Source organism: Scardinius erythrophthalmus (assembly GCF_964197995.2).
Source record: "Scardinius erythrophthalmus genome assembly, chromosome: 4".
NCBI classification, from domain to species: Eukaryota; Metazoa; Chordata; class Actinopteri; order Cypriniformes; family Leuciscidae; genus Scardinius; species Scardinius erythrophthalmus.
Genome location: NC_138224.1, coordinates 21980150 through 22002752, shown reverse-complemented (window position 1 = coordinate 22002752; position 22603 = coordinate 21980150). Strand labels below are relative to the sequence as shown.

General features: G+C 37.8%; 1 protein-coding gene across 3 annotated transcripts; it reads left to right on the top strand.

The window, feature by feature from the left end:
• The first annotated feature begins 334 nt into the window (after positions 1-334).
• brd1a (bromodomain containing 1a) lies at positions 335-22281 on the top strand. Of its 3 annotated transcripts, none has more exons than XM_081363290.1 (13): positions 335-670; positions 1244-2609; positions 2753-2909; positions 3551-3682; positions 3794-3922; positions 6946-7258; positions 8070-8309; positions 10117-10575; positions 11474-11582; positions 12762-12898; positions 14516-14625; positions 20260-20414; positions 21110-22281. In XM_081363290.1, the coding sequence occupies exons 2-13, from the start codon at positions 1261-1263 to the stop codon at positions 21291-21293; spliced, it is 3474 nt and encodes a 1157-aa protein (XP_081219416.1). In that variant the 5' UTR covers positions 335-670; positions 1244-1260; the 3' UTR covers positions 21294-22281. The 3 variants fall into 3 exon arrangements, with proteins under 3 accessions (XP_081219416.1, XP_081219417.1, XP_081219418.1); XM_081363291.1 differs by having other exon boundaries at positions 12765-12898; positions 21110-22263; XM_081363292.1 differs by having other exon boundaries at positions 14516-14629; positions 21110-22263.
• Positions 22282-22603: the final 322 nt, after the last annotated feature.

The window sequence follows — 22603 nt, the reverse complement described above, 5'->3', positions numbered from 1 at the left end:
CCATAAATTGATAGTTTTTATTTTATCGAAGATAGTGATATATCATTTATTTAAAAAAAATTGTTGGATCACACCTGAGACCCCCGTGCCCACATTTGTCCACAATTACAGAATTAAGGGCTGTAAAGTGAATACGGTTTGAGGGATAAACGAAATTAATAAAACTAAGTCACACGTTTTATGATCACCCTTCCTTGCGCTTTCTTTCTTTGGAAAGTTAGAACAATTTTTTTATCGACTAAAAACTATTTAAAAAGTTATATTAAATAAATAAAGTGCATTTCTTTAATGAAATATCATGTTCATATAATAACAATGAAGTAATGTAGCCTGTACGTCATGACGTAGCGCGTTGCGGGTAGGACGTCCATTCGTAGTGAACCATCCGCATTGTTGTTGGTTGCAGGCGCAGAATCGCATCGACTTACCGCTCGTTGCAGGGAAGGAAACGACCCTGCCTTTGAATGGCACTTAAACCAAGTGTTCTCCTAGTGATTATTAGTCCAGTATTATAGTCCTGGCGGCCGCTGTGGTTAAGGTTCTGTCGCATTCCAGATTTATCCATGCAGAACTAAATCAGTGGGCTTTGGATGAGAACATTGTGTACGGAATCACTGCAGGCCATCTCGCCATCGTGTTAGAAAGCTGCTTCTCTCTTTATCCATCAGAGGTAATATGATCTTAAAATATCAGTCAATGTTTTGCGATTTGCAGGGGTGCACCTGTTTTAATAATGCATGGGGTTATAAAGCGATAACGTTTGAATGTGCATCGTTATGGTCTCAAAACATAAGGAAATGCCTGCCTAGACAACATTTAAAGGGATAGACGATCCCTAAACGCGGCCCTGATGTTAAAAAAGAAGCTTCTAATCGAATGTTTGCAATGCACATATAATGACCAAAATGTTTGGAATCGTACATCTCTAAACTCTCACCTATGATCTCGAAAATGCTTCGATTTGAAGCATTAGTAATCAATGTTCTCTTGTCGTACCTGAATAATACCTAGGTAAAGCTGCAGTATAATTAGAAATACATTGCACTGACGTGGTATGTATTAAAAGTATCATGGTATTGCTATCATTGTACCATGACAACCCAGTAAGTTTGAATAACTTTCTCCTTGATGACATGGATAAGTTATTTAGAAGCAGTCAAGTAAATAAGCGTGGTTTGACTTCTTTTGACTAATTCTGCTGCACTGTTTTGTGTTAGGAATAACAGTAGTTCTCTCTTTTCAGCTTTGTAAGGATCCCCAATGAAAAGAAAATCTCTGCCCAACAAAGTATACACCCCCCAGCGGCTGCCTTGTCCCATCAAACTTTCCCCAAACCACGAGACGCTGACTTGCGCCCAGGCCCGGACGATGGTGGAACTAGAAGTCGATGGCTGGCTGCACCGGATCAGCATCTTTGACAAGCTCGACATCATAACGGATGAGGATCCCATGGCGCAGGAAATTATAGAGTGCACCAGCAATAAGGAGAACGCTGAAAAACACCAGCAGGTTTTGGTAAGTACTGCTCGCCTCAGAAACAACCAGCAGAAAAAGAATGCCGCTTTCACAGCGCAAAAGGCTTCGGTGCAAGATGGCACACTTCCCGAGCCCAAATTCCGCACAGTGGATTACAATCTTCCAGCAATCCCACACAGACCCTCTACATACTACAAGTATGAGGAGAAAACTTCAGAAGAGCTGAACGAGGAGGTGGAGTATGATATGGACGAAGAAGACTATGCCTGGCTTGAGCTGGTCAACGACAAAAGAAAGTGCGAAGGCCTTGACCAGGTTTCCCCCAATGCCTTCGAATTCCTTCTTGACCGTTTTGAAAAAGAATCATTCTTAGAGAGTCAGGGCCAACAGAATCTCCAGTCCTTAATTGATGAAGATGCTGTTTGCTGCATATGTATGGATGGAGATTGCATGGACAGCAACGCCATCCTCTTCTGTGATATGTGCAACCTAGCCGTTCATCAGGATTGTTATGGTGTTCCGTATATTCCAGAGGGCCAGTGGCTTTGCCGACATTGTCTTCAGTCTCCTACACAACCCGCTAACTGCATCCTCTGCCCTAACAAGGGAGGAGCGGTCAAAAAGACGGAAGATGACCAATGGGGACACGTGGTTTGTGCTTTATGGGTTCCGGAGGTTGGGTTCTCCAATACGGTCTTCATTGAGCCTATCGATGGTGTCTCAAACATCCCACCTGCTCGGTGGAAGCTTACCTGCTACCTCTGTAAAGAAAAAGGAGTTGGGGCTTGTATCCAGTGCCACAAAGCCAACTGCTACACCGCTTTCCATGTCAGCTGTGCGCAGAAGGCTGGTCTCTTTATGAAGATGGAGCCCATTAAAGAGTTGACTGACTCAGGTTTACCAACCTTGTCAGTAAAAAAGACAGCTTACTGTGGGGCCCACACCCCAAACGGCTCTGTTAAAAGACCTCTTACAATATATAATGACATTAAGACAAATTACAGACTTTGTCAGTCGGTGGACAAAAAAAGCAACAGGACAGGATTAAAAAAGCAGAAGAGACTTAAAAACAATGAGGTAGATGTTGTAGCCCCAGTTCCCTCTGTGTCTGTACCCAGCTTTTCATCTGAAAGGTATGTTTGAATCTGTTGATTTTGAGATATCATCAGACCCTTTTAAGCCATTTCAGTGCTATGCTCTCTTTTTAGCATTAGCTACTAGATTGCAAGATTGTTTAAAATATTTCACTTCATTGTACACTGTCATTCTCCTACAGGTTAAACACAATCCTCAATCAAGTTTCTTTACAGAAGAAGACAGCATTTGGCGAACTGGTCTTGAAGTATTGGACCCTTAAAAGACAGTCAAGGAATGGAGTGCCACTCAACAGACGCCTCCAAACTAGCCTACATTCCCAGAAAAATACGCAACCGGTAAATAATGCTTAAGCACATTTTTGAATATTAATAACTAGGGTTGTAACAATATATTGTGTCACAATATATCGCAGTACGAAAATGTATTGTGGATAGTGACTATGTATTTTGTATAGTTCACCCAAGATAAAAATTACTGTGAGGAAAAAGTTTACAGAGTTTTAGTGTCAGTACTACAATAAACTACTATATATAATGTTGAATGTAATGTATAATAATGCAAAGGGGGTATATTTGTGGGTCCTGATAATGCCAAATGTCTTATGTTACCAGTAAAGAGTATTATTTTTTAATATATCTAGTCAGTGACAGGGTGGATGCATATTCGTCTAAAATAATTCAGTATTTTCAGCTTCAGAATCATGAATATTTTTATTCTGGTGCCTCTATTGTCCTGTGCATTGGGTTTCCAGCACCAAGTCCAAGCCTATTCATTTACACCCACAATGTAATATCAAATTTAGCATTTGAATCAACACAACATTTTTTGTTAACCTTTTACCATATGTCTTGGAGTATCGCGATAATATCATATCGTGAGTTCAGTATTGTGATATATATCGAATCGTGACATGAGGGTATCATTACACCCCTATTGATAATAGTTTATTTCAAACTTTAAAACATTGTAATGACAGAAACAGTCAGAGGAGGAGACTCGAGCATTGAAGGAGCAGCTGAAAGAGTGGCAACGGTTGAGACTTGACCTTGAGCGAGCACGACTCCTGCTGGAGCTCATTAGGAAGAGAGAGAAACTCAAGAGAGAGGAGGTATGAGAACACTAATGCTTTCCTACGTCAAGATAAAGCTTTTATATTGCTAATGTTTAACTGTTTGCATGTGCATGTTCTTGGATGATGACTCGTGTGATTCTGTTGCAGATAAAGCTCCAGCAGACTTTAATGGAGTTCCAACTCACTCCTTTCACAGTCCTTCTGAGGGCTGTGCTTGATCAGTTACAGGAGAAAGACCAGGCACACATTTTTGCAGAGCCTGTCAGCATTAAAGAGGTTGGTCTGCAGTTTCCTTAACTTTAAAAGAAGTCGGAAGGCATTTCACTTTGCATAGATTGGCTACATACAAAAAGTATTTTATACATTTTAATGTAACTTAAGTGGTCCAAAGAAAATAACAAAACGAATGCAAATTTTAAAGAAACATAGCACAAGCACGCTTTTCAAGCAAAACATCTGCTTGGAGAATTTTATAAGCTAAATCAGGGTGCACAATATACGGTTGAACCAAAAATTATTCAGACACAAGATATATTTTTTAATATATTTTTTTACTCGTGGGTGCAGGACACTATTGAGAATGAGGAGATGTCGTCATGACACAGCGCCCCGCCCCCAGAGACCGCGTCTCCTCCCCTTTCCGCCATTTTGGGAGGATACCCGCGGCAGAACCGTGCATTGTTTGTATTGGTAGTAGAGTTGTCGCACTATTTTTTAGAATGCCTGGAAAACACTGCTGTGTAAAAAAACTGCTCCAGTGTCTCACACGATTGTCGTGGAAACCGTAGGAACCATTTGTTACAGTTTTTTCGTTATAGCTGATGCCAAAAACCAAGTAATTAGCTATTTCCATATAAGTGCAAGGTGGTAAAGAGTCTAGGTCTCTGTTCCATTCAGCTGCAGGCAGCTCGTATGAGTCGACGTTTTTAATATCAGCCAGCTTCTCTAAATACCTCTGTTTGACATTGGTAGTAAGTTTCTCCCTGTAAGGACCCTTTTCTTTTGCCACATTCTTATCCATTTCTTCTTAATTTTCTCGTAATTTGTATCCGTATATCCGTTACAATTTGTATCCGTCTCTGTATCGCTCTTACACTGTTGCCCCTAGCAACCGATAGCGTATCCTCCCAAAATGGTGGGCGGGCTCAATTCGTCACGTGACAGCAAGCGACAGTGACGCATGTCCTCATTCTCAATAGTTAATTTAATGTAAGTGAGAATAGCAAAATAAAGTAAACAAAATAAAGCATCACGCATTATACCCAAAAATTCTTCATAGAGTGGACTACCAGTAAAATTTATAAAAATTTGAGACCAAAATTATTCAAACACTTACATTTAATAGCCGACAGCTATTCAACCTAATTCATTTGTGACACAGTCTAACAGAAAGATGGCCAAAACCAGCGAAATATCACCTGATTTGATAACTCTGAGTTCTTGTCATATTTTATTACCATTTTCTAAACTATAGTGAATAAACTGTGATAATGTGGGAAATGTTGAAGGTGTCTGAATAAATTTTGGGTTGACTGTATATTGGGTAAAAGTGGACAAATATGAATAAAAACTTATTAACAGCAGCTGCTATCAATAGCTCAATGAATAAAAAAGCTTTGAATAAAGAATAGTTACCTAATAAGGAAAATATATCATGATAAATTAAGCTAAATGAATGTATTGAAAGTCAGATTTTCTTTAACAACGTATCAAAATGATAAAATTACAAATATTTGTATTTGATGTGAACAATTGTGCGAGGTCAGAGACACATTTAAGAAGAGTCAGTGGGTCATGATCCGGTTACAATTAATAATACAGTGAGTGAACCATGTGAAGGTATCAATCTAGCCGCATTGAAGACCATTAAAGGAATTACCAAACTCTTGAAACAGTAGAGGCTTGGTGAACAGCACTTTTCATTTAATCTTGCTGCACTTATTTTTAGAATAAATTAATTATAAGTTTATTTAATGTATTAAAAAAAAAAAAAAAAAAAAAAAAAAAAAGTCAGTTCGAACTTGAGCAGCCTTGCCTTATTGAACTACAAAAATGACCCTATAGCACCCCATAGCGTCCAACCAGCTGTATTACCGGTATATTCATTTTGAATGATGAATGTTTATGTACAGAAAAAGATGAAAATAATAGTGATGTCACTGATGTGAATCGCAAAGTAATTAATCGCACATGTTTCTGTAATTAATCATGATTAATCACACCCAACATTAAAATTTGTATTCATGAATATATTTTCACTTAAGTACTTTTTTAATTACATTTTTTTAATAAATATTGTGAATAAAGGCCAGTATCATCTATACCGATGCTGTTAAAAACAATTAAAATGAATGAAAGCTAACATTGTATTAAATGATATGCAGCACAAACACCTTGTTGAAGTCTAGAAAATGTAGTTTAGCGTTTTGTGACCCTTTAAAGGTGAAGTAAGATCTTACATGTTTTATCTCGGATTAATTTTTTACCTACTATTTTATCAGTGTTGTGTAGTTTATTTTAATATATCCATTGTGTTTGCTTGTTTAAAAAAATTAAGTTAAGAAGATAATTTCTAGCTCTTGCAAAACCGACCTATTCTGTTTCTGACATACTCGCGTAGCACGAACGCAAGTTCTGACACGAAAGACAAATCGTTTTACAACGTTCACTTTTTTGCATCAAGTATAGTATTTACGGCCTCATGCTGATAAAATTAATATTTTTATATTTATATATGTATATACATAATTAATTATATTTAATTTCATTTATTATTTTAGCAAACCAGGAGTTTTTCATGATCAGTTTAGTGTACTTTCTTAATTAAACCAACCATTCAACCATTGCTGATTAAAGCTGAATGAGCAGTTCAGTATTTTTGTTTGGTAAATATTAATATAACCAATATCAACACATTGGATCACACACAATCTTTTGCCATACAGTCTGACACTGTTCCTGTCCTTTTCTCCCTCCTAATCTCGCTCTGCCCCCCTTCTCCATTTCTCTCCTCTTTCGTCACTTTTGCTTTTTTTTTGGGTGCTTTTAACACTCTGAAACACTCTGCATGATGAATTCGATCATTAGTAGAGGTGCACCGATACCACTTTTTCCTTTACTGATCTGATTTCGATTACTTAATTCTGAATATCAGCCATATCTGATTTTAGAGCACTTACAAAATTGAATGAAGTTTCTTCTATTGATCTATGACTTGAAAATACAGGTAAATAGAAGAGGCTTGAGAGTCTTTATCACTGATCTGAATTTCACCCTTATTTTGTGTGTGTTGCTCACAGGTGCCTGACTATATGGACCACATCATACACCCAATGGATTTTTCCACCATGAGCAAACGCATTGATGCACAAGGCTACAAATATCTAGATGAATTTGAAGCAGACTTCAATCTCATTATTGAAAACTGCATGAAGTACAATGGCAAGGATTCATTTTTCTACAGGGCTGCTGTTAGATTGAGAGACCAGGGTGGAGCTGTGCTCAGGAAAACTCGTCGAGATGTTCAGACAATCGGCTTCGATTTTGAAACTGGCATGCACCTGCTTAAACAACCCAAGATTGAGCCATCCGCACCCTTCTCCTGGGAAGATGGTAAATGCACAAACTTACTGGTCACCCAGGGTACACATTTTTTTTTTGTCCACCAGCCACAGTGACAATTTGTGCTTGTGGCAATTTATCGTAGCCACAATGTTTTTGCAATATCAAAATGACGTGAACCTGCATGAAAAATGGAATTATGCAATAAACCAATCAGAGTCTCATCTCCCATTCCCTTTAAAAGACAGTTGCGCTCGGCGCCATGGCAGAATTTGCAAGCAGAAAAACTGAATGCTTCTCTAGCGAGAAAACGGACCTGCTCGTGCGTGAGGTTAAAGCGTGCAAGCAGACCGTCTACGGGACAAATTGTACGCGCATTGTGGACCCGCCTATAGGCTCATATTACTAACGCGCTCTTTAAATAATTTTTTTTGCCGCAGTCTATTTCAGTTGCTTCAAAATAGCAACTTACCAACTTGTAGGCCTGTACACACCTCGTTTTCAGACCAGCACAAATGGGCGGAAATGCATTTGCTATTTAAACAACTTGATGCAGGACGTGACAATGAAAACTGCGTCGGGCTGAAACTAGCAAAAAACACTTGCACCGCACCTGGTGCCGCATTGCGCTAAATGTATGATAGGGTCCCATGTCTTTGTGTCTAAGCAATGGCATTTCTTGATAAATATCACTCGTAAATGTACTGACTGGTACTGGTCAATTAACTGCTCCCTTGAAACTAAGAATCACTAATGGAATTTTTAATCGGAATAGAATTGGAATCAGAACCATTAAATTCCTTGCAGTTCCCATCCCTACGTTTTTAACAAATCAATAAGTAAACAATTCTTCTTCTTTCAGTGGACCGCTTATTGGTTCCAGCCAATCGGGAGCAGATGTCATTTGAAGAGCAGCTGAGGGAGCTACTAGAAAAGTTGGATCTAACTACAGCAATGAAATGTAGCCCGTCACGGAGCAGACGACTGAAGCTGCTCAAGAAAATCATTGGTGACGTGAGGATGGAGCTGAGTTTGAGGAAAGCTCTTCCTGCTGCTGAACTGAAGAATGCTGAGGAACAAGCTGGCCATATCCTTCAAAAAGGTTTGTTTGAAAAATCTTGGTTTGAAGTTTTCTTGCTATTAACCAGTTAAACATTTGTCAAAGCCTTGTGGGCAACACTTTGACATATCACCATTGTCCCAAGTTAAAGTCCCAGCTTTTCTGATCCCAACCCCCTCTATCCAATTGTCCTGTCCAATAAAAGCTAAAAATGCCCCAAAATACACTTAATATAAACAAACAAACAACTACTTGTTTGTCTCCTGATGTGATAATGCTTTTCTAATCAATGAGACTTAGAATTTTTCACCTTGTTAGACAGTGGTTCCCAACCCTGGTCTTGAAGTTCACACTGGAGAACACTAAAAGCTTTGTATGAATCCTATATCAAACACACCTTATTAAACTCATTAGTAGATTAGTAGAGACTCCCAAGACCTTATATGAATCAACCGTTGGCCCGACAATGGAATCCATCATTTGAAAAGAGATAATTCTGTCCCCTTGTTTTGTTGTCTCTAGTCTAGGTTTGTAGATTTATTGTTTTAATGTAATTGTTTTAATTGTTTTATTCACATTGCTGTAAATGTTCTTGAGTCCAGTCTTAACAGGAAATCAAGTTGAAGTATGTGCATCAGTTAAAGGAATAGTTCAACCAAAAAAGAAAATTTCCTGGTTATTTACTCACCTCAAGACGAGAGGGTTGAGTTCAGAGCCTCGCATGTGACATGAGCACATTGGGATGGTTACTCGTGACGTAAGACTATGTTTTGCACCATTCACTTCATCTTTTCTCAGATGGAGAAAAAAACTGGAATGTTTTCCTTCAAAACCTTGAAGGAATAGTTCACTTAAAAATGAAAATTCTGTCATCATTTACTCACCCACAAGTTGTTTCAAACCTCTATGAATTTTTTTTCTTCTGCTGAAGACAAAAGAAGATATTTTGAAGAAAATTGGTAACCAGACAGTTGATGGACCCCATTGTATTTTTTGTTGGTTTGAAACAACTTGTGGCTGAGTAAATGATGACAATTTTCATTTTTAAGTGAACTATTCCTTTAATTTCTCTTCAGGTGAGGAAGGAAAGTCATATATATCTTGGATGGCTTAGGGGTGAGTAAATAATTAGGAAATTTTCATTTTTGGCTGAACTGTTCTTCCTATGAGGTGGAAAAAACCCACTTGTAACGCCTTAAGCAAATGCCTAACAATTGCACGATATATTGAAATAAAATAATTATTGGGATATGGCTTTGTAAGTGTGATTATCAGATTTTAATGAAATAATTCATAAATTCATTTTTTTAATCTTTTTTTAAAATATATACAGATGCATTCACCTACAGAATCAGATTGATTATTTCCAAATAGAGCTATTCATGTCACCTGGCGAAAATTACCGTTTTTTTTTTCTTTCTTTTTTTTTTTTTCATATTGCAATATTGTACATCACAGAAGAAGTTTTTGTGGAACACTCTTTGGAACACCTTTGGAACATCATTTTGTAACATCATGTTCCTGGTGTGCCATTGTCCTGCTTCAAACCTAATCAAACATACCTGAACAAGCTATTAAGGTCTTCAGGATTATTAGAAAATCACAAGCAGATGAGTTTGATCAGGGTTGAAACTAAACTTTGCATGACTGGCCCTTCCAGGAGCAGGATGGTTGAGAAACCCTGCTCTAGTAGCTGCATGGCATAGCACCGAAAACACACATAAGCAACTGAATAGCATCGTCCTGTCAGCCACCTACAATACAGCTTGCATTTTTCTGAGAAAATGTAAAAATGCCATGCATTGGCAATTTATACAGTGTGTGACAGTATTTCCTTGTTTCATGGCAGGTGATAAATCTGTCCCACCTAAGCTTGAGCCATCTGTTTCACTGCTGCCCCTCATGAACGCAGGAAGTCACTCTGAGCCACCCACCCTGAAACCTATAGAATCCTGCTCCGACAAACACAGACGAGGCAAGGATAGCATTTCCCAATCACTCAATGGACACTCCCATCTGCAGATAGAGGACAGCGATGTCAGTGTGGTAGCTACGTCAACTCTGGCCGAGCCATCAAGCCCAGTAAACCGACGGACTTCTGTGCTTTTCCGCAAATCAAAAAGCACAAGCCCTCATAAGCCCGTGGATGATGGTGAAACTCCCAAGGGCAGTTCTCGGTTAGGTGCAAAAACATTCCTGTCAGTTGTCATACCACGCCTGGAGACGCTGCTCCACACCAGGAAGAGGCCACGGAGTGCTAATGGAGACAGTTGCGAGGACCAATCGCCCATCAAACGGCTGGATTCAGGTAGAATCTGCAGGAAGAGAGTCAAAATGGGCAAGACCATTGTGATTGATATAAATGCAAATTAAAGGGATAGTTCACCCAAAAATGAAAATTAGCCCATGGTTTACTCACCCTTAAGTCATCCTAGGTGTATATGGCTCTTCCAAGCTTTATAATGGCAGTGAATGGCCGTTTCTGTTTTGAAGTAAGTGCATCTATCCATCATAAAAGTGCTCCCACACGGCTGCAGGAGATTAATAAAGGCCTTCTGGAAACAAGGGATGCGTTTGTGTAAGAAAAATATCCATATTTAAACCTTTACAAACTGGAATCTCTAACCTCCGCTAACTGTCGTACGCTTGTTCACGAGAGACTGGCGTTCCAGCGTATGACGTAGGATGCTCCGGTGAGAATATGCTAGTTCTCGCGAGAACCAAGTATGTTGACATCGAAGGACATCCATGTGAAGAATTAAATTGTTTGAGCTACATTTTTCTTTAAACACCCTGGTTTTAGACTTTAATTTGCGACGGGTGTTTTGTTTTGCTCTATCCTCTGCGCTTCCGCATTCATCACCGGAATGTACGCTACGCTTGCGTCCTACGTCATATGCTGGAACGCAAGTCTCTTGTGAACGTGCGTACGAAAGTTAGCCGAAGTTAGAGATTACAGTTTGTAAAGTTTTAAATATGGTTATTTTTCTTACACAAACGCATCGCATCGCTTCAGAAGGCCTTTTGTTAACACATTTTATGATGGATAAGAAGAATGTCATATACACCTAGGATGACTTGAGGGTGAGTAAATCATGGGCTAATTAAAATTTTTGGGTGATCTATCCCTTTAATAGTATTTAAATAATAATTTAATAATTAATTTTACAAAAGTGCTCCCTCTCACTCTTCCTTGTGTCTGTCAGGGCTGTCAAACGGGTTTGGCCTGAATCAGGAGAAGGAGTTGTCTTCTAGCAGGCAGTTGGAGCCTCGTCGCAGGTGTGCTTCTGAATCAAGCATGTCTTCCAGCAACAGGTGGGTAGTTTACTGTTGTGACAGTGACATACTCCATTTCCTTTCAATAGCATTGTGCTTATTTCATGTAGTCTATTTTTTTGTTAACCATTTTTTACATGAATGGTAGATACACTTGTGTAGACAAAATAATTGGTATTATCTTATACTTACTTTCCAAGGGATTAAACTCTAAATACCTGAAAATATACACAACCTGCAGACTGCCATCTTGGCTTATGGGTGCTCTGTTCTGGGAATGTTTGTCATGTGACAGGCACATTCAGTCCATGTTTTTGAGATCCCTTTTTGAGAAAAAGAATCTGTCATTTACAATACACAACAACAATATAAAGTGTTCTCTACTAATATTGAACTGAGTTTTTTTTTTACGTCTTAGTCTTATCCTCTTAGTCTTTGATTCAAAAAATTCACAAAAATTAAACCTTCAAATGAAGTGATTAGACAAAAAATAAATGTGGACTACATGAAATTTAGTCTGGCAATTTTTTTTTTTCAATTTTTTTTTCTGCCAAATATGTTTTTTTTCTGCCTTTATGTTTGGTTATCCCCCCACCCCCCTCAAATGCCTGGGGAAACTTGTTAGGACACATGGTATCAACTCTGGTAGATATCAACACATGTAAGGAAGCATAACTGGTAGGATATTCCAACAGGACAATGGTCCAAAGCACACCTCAAAATCAACTACAGTACAACCAAAAGGTTAATTGACCACAAAATTAAGGTTTTACCATGGACATAGCAGTCCCCTAGCCCAAACCCCATAGAAAACCTGTGGGGTGAGATGAAGAAGAGTCAACAAGTATAAAACCTCTGAAGGATCCAGAAAGATCCTATATGGAGGAATGGGCTCAAATCCCTTGCCATGTGTTCATCAACTTAATGTGTTATAAGAGGGAATTGAGAGCTGTTTTCTTGGCAATTGAAGGGTGCTCAAAGTGTTAAATGAAGGGTTCCCAATAATTGTGTGTACACACACACACACACACACACACACACACACACACACACACACACACACACACACACACACACACATAAAGAAATATATCAAATGCACATCCCTGTATCCCTGCATCCCTGCACTATTCTTATTTTCATGTGTGTTTTTTGTTGTTGTAATTTTTTGAGCTCATCTCCCACATCACACCATCATGTTTTCTCATCTGTCTTTAGCAGTATCGCACTTAATCTTCCGAAGTGTGGGAAGGGAAAGCCGGCCCTCATCCGGAGGAACACAGTGGAGGACAAGAGTGAGATTATTGCTTGCATCGAGAGTAGAAATTTCGCCAAAGCTGCTAGAATAGCTGCTGGTAGGTATCCACATCGCTATTCTTTTTACTGATGTGTTTGCCACCTGTGTTTAACACCTGTGCAAATTGTCCATTGCAATCAATGAAAAATGTAATCACAGCTGTGTTGATATTCACAATTATGAGTGTGATATTGTTTTTTTTTTTCAACAATTCTATAAACAAGTTAGTATTGAATTAGCAAGTCGGCTATTTTATTTATCATTGCCACTGAAAATAGAGTGGTTCAGGGATGACGTCAGAACCTGATAGACTAATGCACCAGTGGTCTCTTTGAGATTTTCCTATGCAGTTTTTTTCTTTTCTTTTTTCTGAGTAAAGCAAAGCCTGTGGTAAACATAACTTGCCGATACTTTGATGTTTTGTTCTACAACGCAAACTACACACACTCACACTAGTTCCTTGTCTAGTTAATAATTAGAAATGTCCGCATGCATAAAAATGTGCCTTGATTATTTTAAACATTTAACTTTGTTTTATGTAACATTATGAATCTAATTGTCTATCGTTGCTGTTTGATAGTGTTTAAAAAAAGTCATGACATTTCAGTGTAAATACTAGGGGTGGAACGGTACACAGAAGTCTCGGTTCGGTTCATACCTCGGTTCAGACATCACGGTTCGGTACGAGTTCGGTACAATGGAGGGAAAGCAAAACAAAAATGCAGAAGGGAATTTTTTTTATTGTGCATGCCTCAGGCTGTTCCACCAAAGGAAAATAAATGTCTTAAGCCTTGTATTTTTTAAATAAGTTTTATTAATAAAGTAAAGGCATAGAGCCAGTTTATTTGTAGTGCACTGACAATAGTTTTATATAATTAGTTTATTAATTAAATTAACAAAAAGACCTTGAGATATGTTTGGTAAGTGTACCTGAATGAATTAAAAATTAAAATTAATTTGAAAATTAATTTGCTACATTTCAGATTAATATATTTGTTTTCCTTAAAATTGTAATTAACAGTAACTTAAACACTTTGCAGTTTGAATGATGTCCTGTATAAACAAAATGACGGAGTAATGTTATGTTTTTAGGTTTCCACTGTTCGATCGTGCCCGCGCCCCACCCACACACACACACACACACACACACACACACACACACACACACACACAAATATAAGTAAACACTTTGCGACTTTTCGATCGCGCCCGCGCCTCACAGACACACACACGCACACAAATATAAGTAAACACTTTGCGACTTTTCGATCGCACCCGCGCCTCTCTCTCTCACACACAACACACAGCCTGCTTCAGAGCTAAGGCGGGCTACAGATTAGGTGTCCCTAAAGAACCCGCGTATCTAACAGTAGTTCTGCATTACATTAATTAAATTTGCACGCAAGTTTTATTTATTTTTATACCGTGTATTCTCCGTGTAAATGTATGCACCGAACCGTGACGCCCGTAACGTTTCGGTTCAATACAAATACATGTACCGTTCCACCCCTAGTAAATACTATGCGATATTATCTAAAATATTGAGATTTGTTTTTCTGGCAATCACTAAGACCTAATGGATATTTAATAGTCTTAACTATGTAGTTATTGTCAGTATCATGGTTGAATGTTTGTGCCATCATAACATGTTTTGTTGATATTCCTGCTTTCATAGAAGTTGGCAACAGCAGTATTTGGATGGCCACTAGTGCTGCCACAGTTATGCTGGAACCTCTCAAACTAGTTTGGGCTAAATGTAGTGGATACCCCTCCTACCCTGCCCTGGTGAGTCTGATTGTGCACGTGTAGAAACTAGCTATTTCTCTCTCTCTCTTCTTTTCTTCCTCCCTTATTCACATCCTGTAAGCTTTCTTATTTTCTATCTACAGATACTCATGAAACCCATCTACATAAATTTGCTTTTAAAAACGTTTCATGTTATGTCATGTAAATTGTCATGTTATTTTTTTTTTATTATTCTTTATTACTGAAAATTGTCAAAGTTTTGACATTACAGACACAAGTAAAACATGTGACGTTGTTTCTTTTCTATCACGTATAGCGTTTATTTAATGTTAAACAGCCTTTGCACAAGTGAGATTAAACACTTATTTTTTATTGAAGCACTAATAACTTAGGAATAACGATTAGGAATGGAAACTAAAGTAAATTTTTACTACAGATATGCTTCCATAAGCTTTAATGAATTTTTGTCCTGTTGAACTTGTTTGTTTGGATTTCTCCACGAGTCTCTCTCCACACACACACAGAGAGAGAGAGGGTGTGCCTGTCTCAACTGTAAGTCACTGTTTACATAAAACAGATAATTTCACACTTTTTATCCTTTTTATGTTATTTGTTTTTGTTATTGGATTTTAAAGAAATGGTTTCTGTAAAAAAAAAAAAAAACAGCCAATTTTTTTTTTTCGCAATTTTGGATGACCTTTTTTTGTGGGATGAAATTTCGGGTCATTCCTAATGCATCTCCCATGCTTTCTATAATATTTCAAAATATAACAATTGGACTTTGAAATTTTCTTGGGCTTATAAGGCAGCTGTCATGTAATCAATGGTTCTTAATAGTTCTGGATTACATACTCATTTGGCTGGAATCTTATCTTGACTTAACTTGAAACTTTGGTTTTAACCTTTTTTTTTTTTTTTTCTTAGAATGTAATATTTTAGAATGCGATTATAAAGCCTTAGAAACAATGGCAAAACATTTTAAAGGGGACATCGGATGCCCCTTTTACAAGATAAGTCTCTGATGTCCCCAGAGTGTGAATGTAAGTTTTAGCTAAAAATACCCAACAGATCATTTTTTTAAAGCATGTTTGGAGGTGAGCAAAAACACATCATTCATTTGTGTGTCTCTTTAAATGCAAATGAGCTGGTGCTCCCGGCCCCCTTTCAAGAAAAGGGCGGAGCTTCAAGAGCTCATCAAAACAGGACAATATCATGCACTGAAAATGTCAGAAACTGTCATTAGCGGTGTTCAGTTCAAACCGGATTTGGACAAAGCCAGAGAATATATGGAGATAGAACACGTATAGTTTAGTTTAATTACAGTTATAAACTTTGTGGTCATCTTGCTTTAATCCACTATTACTGTTTTAGCCTGTTTTAGTGGACCCCGTCCGAATGATGGCCAAAACTTTACTGATGAGTTTTATGAAGTTTATTGTATATCACAAAAAAGATGAAGCGTCCGTTTACACTTCAGAAAATCACCATAGAGCTGAATACACTGTACAAGAAGTGCACAATAAAGTCTTCCATATTCTATATCTTTATTTCTCTCTTGCATTATCATCAACATACACAGCGAATTACACATAAGCACTCGTTACAGCTAACAGTAGACAAATATATACACACCTTATGCCTTTTGGTGCTTAATAAACTGGTAAACTTTATATCCGTAAAACAACTCCTATGAACTGTAAAAAAGTGCACGCTCTCCTTTTTTTGACTGTCGTGACCAGTATCGATCCAGAGACTATAAGCTGTAACACGAACAGTTGGTACTGATCCATCCTCGAGTAACAACTTCCAACTAAGCAAAACCTGTTTTGTAATGTCCTTTTGTATTGATCCCTTGCATTCCCTTCAAAAATAAAACGAATCCACTGCGTCTTCAGTGGCTCTAATGTCAGGAGTAAATTAAGACTGTTATGTTCACTCTTGCATCCAACAACAAAACACCAGAGTTGCTTTTGAGACATTCATGTCACTACAGCTGCTCGGGCCTGGAGAAAATGGCTACAACTCGCTCAGTCAGCAGTCGTGGTTGGTCTTATTCAAATAGCTAGCTACCTACATAGAAACCGACTGCAAATTGAAAGATCGACTGGCCGATTTTCATTAGTCAATGCCAGACCCTTAATCTTTCAGATTTGGGTCTGAATTTCCAGGCTAGTTGTTCCTCAGAACCGAGTGTTGTCAACTGTGATCAAAGTTTTGCAACGTTGTGTTAAGAAGAGGGGGGTTAACCCGGATAATCTTCATTTTTTGGAGTATTTGGCGTCTTTACAGAAATGAAGGGAGTTGGCCTGTACTATTGCGAAGATGGCCCTTTTCAATACAAGATCTAACAAAACACTTTTTTTTTTAATGACTGAAACTTGGCTCAGCGATTGTAACCGGGACTCCCTCGCTGAAGCATCACCTGGAGACTATAATTCTCTGAACTCTCCAAGGACTGGGGGGCGGGGCTGGGGGATTGAGACAATTTTTAAGAATTGTATTAAATGCAGGCTGTTAACAGTGTGTTAGTTTTGAGGTGCAAGTTTTTAAAGTAGTCTTGATTAGGCCAGTTATTTGTGCACTAATATACAGACCTCCTAATTATAACAAGGACTTTATTGGGGAATTCTTATTGGGGAGTTTTTAATTATTGGGGAGTTTTTATCTTCTATGATTACTCGTTGTGATAGCCTTGTTATATATGGTGATTTTAATATTCATATTTGCTGCCCTGAGAAGATTTTTTGTTACTGTTGGATTCTTTCAACCTCATGCAGTCTTGTCGATGGTGCTACGCATAAGCAGGGGCATACTGTTGATTTGGTTTTGTCCTGGGGTGTACCGGTGGGTGAGCTGACTATTGAGAACATAGGGCTCTCAGATAATTTTGTTATTATATTTAATGTCACATTTGTTGGGCCCCCTTTGGGGCCCGTGCCAGTCGAGCTCGGGCTATCAATGCTGATTCTGCTTCTAAGTTTTCTGACCAGTACAATGCCCTTATGCCAGTTTTTGAGTACAGTCCATCTATTCGGGGTTTAGAGGAGCTGGTATCTGATTTCAATATGGGCTGTGATCATATTTTGGATTGTATTGCCCCCTGGAAACAGGAAAAATCAAAAACTATCTCAGCCCTGGCTCATTGATTGAGAGTCAACTGTTTAGACAAAAATAGAGGCAGGCGGTAGACTACAGATAAGATAGACTACAGATCTCATTTAAGATACTTTATGAGATACATACAATCTGTATTGGTGTCTATCAACAGTTTGTCAAAGTGGCTGAGGCGTGGCATTTCTCCGATTTAATCTCTAAGAATCAGTACAGTCCTAAAATATTATGTCGTGTGATTAATACAGTTTTAAATCCTGCATGCCCTATTGTTTTCGATAATTCAGAGAGAGCTTGTGAATTTTTTTTTGCAGTTTTTTTTATGGATAAAATCTCCGTTATTAGAGCGAGCATCTCTAGTTCTGTCCAGGTTCAAAGCCATTTTCAAGCTCCTCCTGATTCTCTTACCTCAAAAATGCTAAAATGCTGGAGAAGGTAGTTCTTAACCAACTTTCAACTTTTTTTTAAATAAAAACAATACTTTTGATACATTCCAGTCGGGTTTTAGACCTCAGCATAGTACAGAAACTGCCCTTCTTAAGGTGACCAATGACTTGCTTTTGTCGGTAGGTTCTGGGAACTGTGCTGCCTTAGTGCTGCTGGATCTGAGTGCAGCCTTCGATACAGTGGATCATGGGATTCTCCTTGAGCGTCTGAGTCAGTGGGTGGGCATTAAGGGGATTGTATTAAAGGTGTTTTTTATTTATGTACAGGGGAGATTGTGCCTTTGCAGTAGCAGTACCGCGTCTTTGGAGTAGTCTCCCTTTACACATTAAATCCTGTGATTCCATTTAGTGTTTTAAATCTAGGTTGAAGACCCATCTCTTCTCTGCTGCTTTTAACTGTTCTTAGCTACATGTGGTTTATTTAGTGCTTTTTGTTTTGTTTGTCTATATGTTTTATAAGGTTGGGTCTGTAAAGCACTTTGGTCAACTCGTGTTTGTTAAACGTGCTTTAGTAATAAAATGATTGATTGATTGATTGATTGATGACAAACTGGCTATAAAAGCAAACTAAATGCAAAAAAAGCTGAAAAAGTGAAAATTTCATCTGATGTCCCCTTTAAACCATGACACTTAGTTATCAGTTATCGGACAGTGTGCATCAGCATATTTTTGGCATGTGCTGAACATGTCCCTTTACACTCGGGGGCACTGGCCCAAAAAAGGTTGAGGACCACTGCGCTAGTTATGCTAGTGAAGTCTCAAACCCCAGTCAATTATTCACTACAGGAACTGAAAGTAAAAAGTGACTGAGCTTTTGGCATCTGACACTGCATTAATGGCGTATATTCTCTTAGAGATGATGAGAGATTAATCTAATTAATTTTTTTATTTCCTCTTGTTGCCCCCATAGTGACAAAAATGAGAAGAGAAGTATTTTGTGTGAAACAAGTTGTTTTTGAAAGGAGTAAGCTAATCTAAATAATCTTTTATTATCCTCGTAGCACATCAGTTATGTGCTGTTAATTTATTGTGGGGCAAATTAATTATAATATTAATTTAATTAAAAAAGTAGCCTAATAGTAATTTAATCCATTAATTGGAAATGCTAAATCCTCTTGATTTTTCTAGACTGTTGACTAGCTTTGACCCTCTGAACAGTGAGTTTTTCTTACTTGCGCTTTTCTTACTTGCGCCATTGAACAATGGGATTCACGTGGATTTGGATCTCACTCCATAACCACTCCAAATTGCAGCGAAGCTGACGGCTCACATCAGGAATTCTCATCTTCTGAATGAGTGACACTTGTCTGCTCAGTTACCTGCCCTCCATCAGCATTTTTTTTTTTTTTTTGAGAAGTAATTATCCAACGTATTGGGACGCTAATCCACTTTGTCCGATCATTTAGTTTTCCCTGTAGTCATACTAACGCAATAAACTAATAAGTGACCAATTGATACTTTGCACGTGACGTCAGTTGTACTGGCTGGCGGGCAAGAAGTCATTCTCTAGCAATGAAAACCAGTAAACTAATCAAGGATCTTGCCAGGACGTTGCCAGTTTTAATATACAAAAGTTGGTGTTTTGAGGTGTACACGACATGCCAGATAGTTGTTGTGCGATTGGATGCACAAACCGCTTTTGTTGCCCGCCAGATATCACGTGACTGCTTATTTTGTTCTGCTGCCCCCCTATCAATGTGGAGATGTACGTTTAAATACATATTAAACAAATTTTAAATCTGAAACTCCATGACTACAATAAATTGATGGTGTAATTGGATATGTGTATTATAATAATAGTGCACATTTATCTAGATTAATGTTAAAGTGAGCAGTCATGTAAAGTGGTTCAAGTTAGGCTACTACACTTTGGATTTCCTACCCGATATAATTACTACATGGACAGCCGTGTGAACGATTTATCCGTCACAGACTGCATGACTTTGCCACTTCCTGTGGAGCCTTTTTATTATGTGACCAATCGACTAATTCAAATTTTGCCGACCAAGCCTTTTCTCATCGACTAACGCTTGGTCAACCATTAGGGGGCAGCCCTAGTCATTTTACTGTTTCCAGGATTGTCATCATGTTCTTTAATGTTACGGTTTCATTACAGATCATAGACCCTCATATGCCACGTGTGGGGTGCCAGCACAATGGAGTCTCTATCCCAATGCCCCCGCTGGACGTGCTACGGATCGGAGAACAGTTGCAGTACAAGTCCGAAGAGAAACTTTACCTTGTTCTCTTCTTTGACAACAAACGCAGCTGGTGAGATTTTTAGAGGTTATTTATTAGTGTTTGCGAAGTCAAGCATCACTATTACTAATCCTTAGTGTTAGAAGTTTGCTCAAACCCCTAAATATAAGTATTGCACATCTGCAGTTAACTTGTTCTTGTTTTACAGACAACAATGTCAAATTGTGCGGTTGTTCTCAGTAATTAGAAAAGTTTTACTCAAAGAAATGAACAGCACTTATGATAAATATTACTCAATTAAATTTCAGAATTCACAATTCCAATTTTGATACCACAGCAAGAACTACTAGCCTAATTAATATAAAGTTCAACCATTATTAAAGGCAATTAAACAAGGAAACAATTAAATGAGGACAAATAACATAAGAACAAAGTTACTTTACTTTAAACAAACATTACATTTTATTTCCATCCTAACCCATTACATATTACTTATTAGGCTGACAGCAGATGAAGGAAGCTCATTTGGATTCATTAAATGTGGTCAAAATATTTGCCAGACTACCTCTAAATGTGGTTTCCGTTACTTAATCATTATCAGATAACAGTGTGTCACAGTTTGTATATCTGGCTTTTACTGGGGTAGAGTGATCCAATCACTGAAAACACAAGCATCACATGAATATACACAAAATGTGCAAATGTGCAACAAATTGTGTCTGGGGAAGTTTTATAAAATAGGATTGTGTGCTGTTTCCCTTTTCCAGGCAGTGGCTTTCTAAATCCAAGATGGTTCCTCTCGGTATTGATAAAACCATTGACAAGATTAAGATGATGGAGGGACGCACCTCAGCCGTCCGCAAAGCTGTTCAGACCGCCTTCAACCGCGCCATGAACCATCTGACTCATGTCCAAGATGAACCTGTTAGTGACCTCAGTGACATTGACTAAGACTGGCAAATGCAGGCACTTTTCAAAGCCTTAGTAACTGTCATTTCTGACTGGCAACTGCTGTGTGACTTCTGTGGTTTCTGCTACTCTATATCTTCCACTCCAGTCTCATTTCCACAGAAGTCAATTCTGTAAATAATGTAAATTACTTAACACTAACTTAAATCTGAAGATTTACAATAATGGTTACTGTACATACATTTTTATAGTATTTATACATTGTAGTGAATTATACCTTGCATAATTACTCATGGATGCTGGAACAAATGAACAAAATGAATAAACTGTATGAAAAAGTAGAGAAAAATTGTGTGATCAGGGCTGAAACAATGTGAGAGTGCTCGCTTTTTTTATGTTTAAATTATTGAAGTTTTTACACAGGCTTTTATTTGGCATTAATGTTTTTATAAACTAAGAATGTTTTATAACAGTTTTAACATATTTTGATGTATTTATATAACTGTATTTGTCTGTTTTTCACATTAGAGGGTCTTGTTGTTTTGAAACCACAAGTGCGTTATTCTAAAATTCTAATGAAACCAAAAGAGATGCTGCCCCGACTTTTGTTTGTGTTGAGTGAATGGTTTTGCTTCAACTATGTTTTTATTTTTTAAGTTTTGTATTTTTTGTGTGTGGGAACTCCATAATTGCTGTAGGATTGTTGTACTTGTGTTAATTTATTGGGGGTGGGGGGAATAGAATTCAGTGAATTCTATTTGCTAGTGAAATATAATTTTTTTTTTTTTACTGAACTTTAGGAATTATTCTTGTTTTTTTATGATTCTTACTTTTATACTTTTGATTAGTCCTAGTAGATATGACTGTTTACAGTGACTTTATTTATGTTTATTCTGGGTTGCAGTGGGTAGATTTTGGAATACTTTTTTCTATACCACGTCATTTATTTGGTAATAGAACTGTTAATGATATTGTCCTTTTTTATTTTTTTTAATAAATTCATAAATAAGCCATTTAAGTCTTGTTCATTTAAACAATTGCTTTATACCGTAGCACTTATTATTTGCATGGCACTTTAAGATATTTCTAAAAATACCATGTGCTATAAATATGGAGTTCATAGACAATTGGAAAAGTTTTGAGGCAGACCTGACATGTTGAAAATAGATGGTATTCATCCCTCCTGGAGTAGTAATATGGCACGTAGTCTTAGAGTTGAACCTTGACTAACTGAGGCCAAGGTCAGGAAGCAGACAGACTGGCTAATCAGATTAACATATGATAAAGCTTGGGTTGCAGAATACATGATCCCTTTCTTCAAAAGCGCTTATTGTAAATTATATGATTACAGA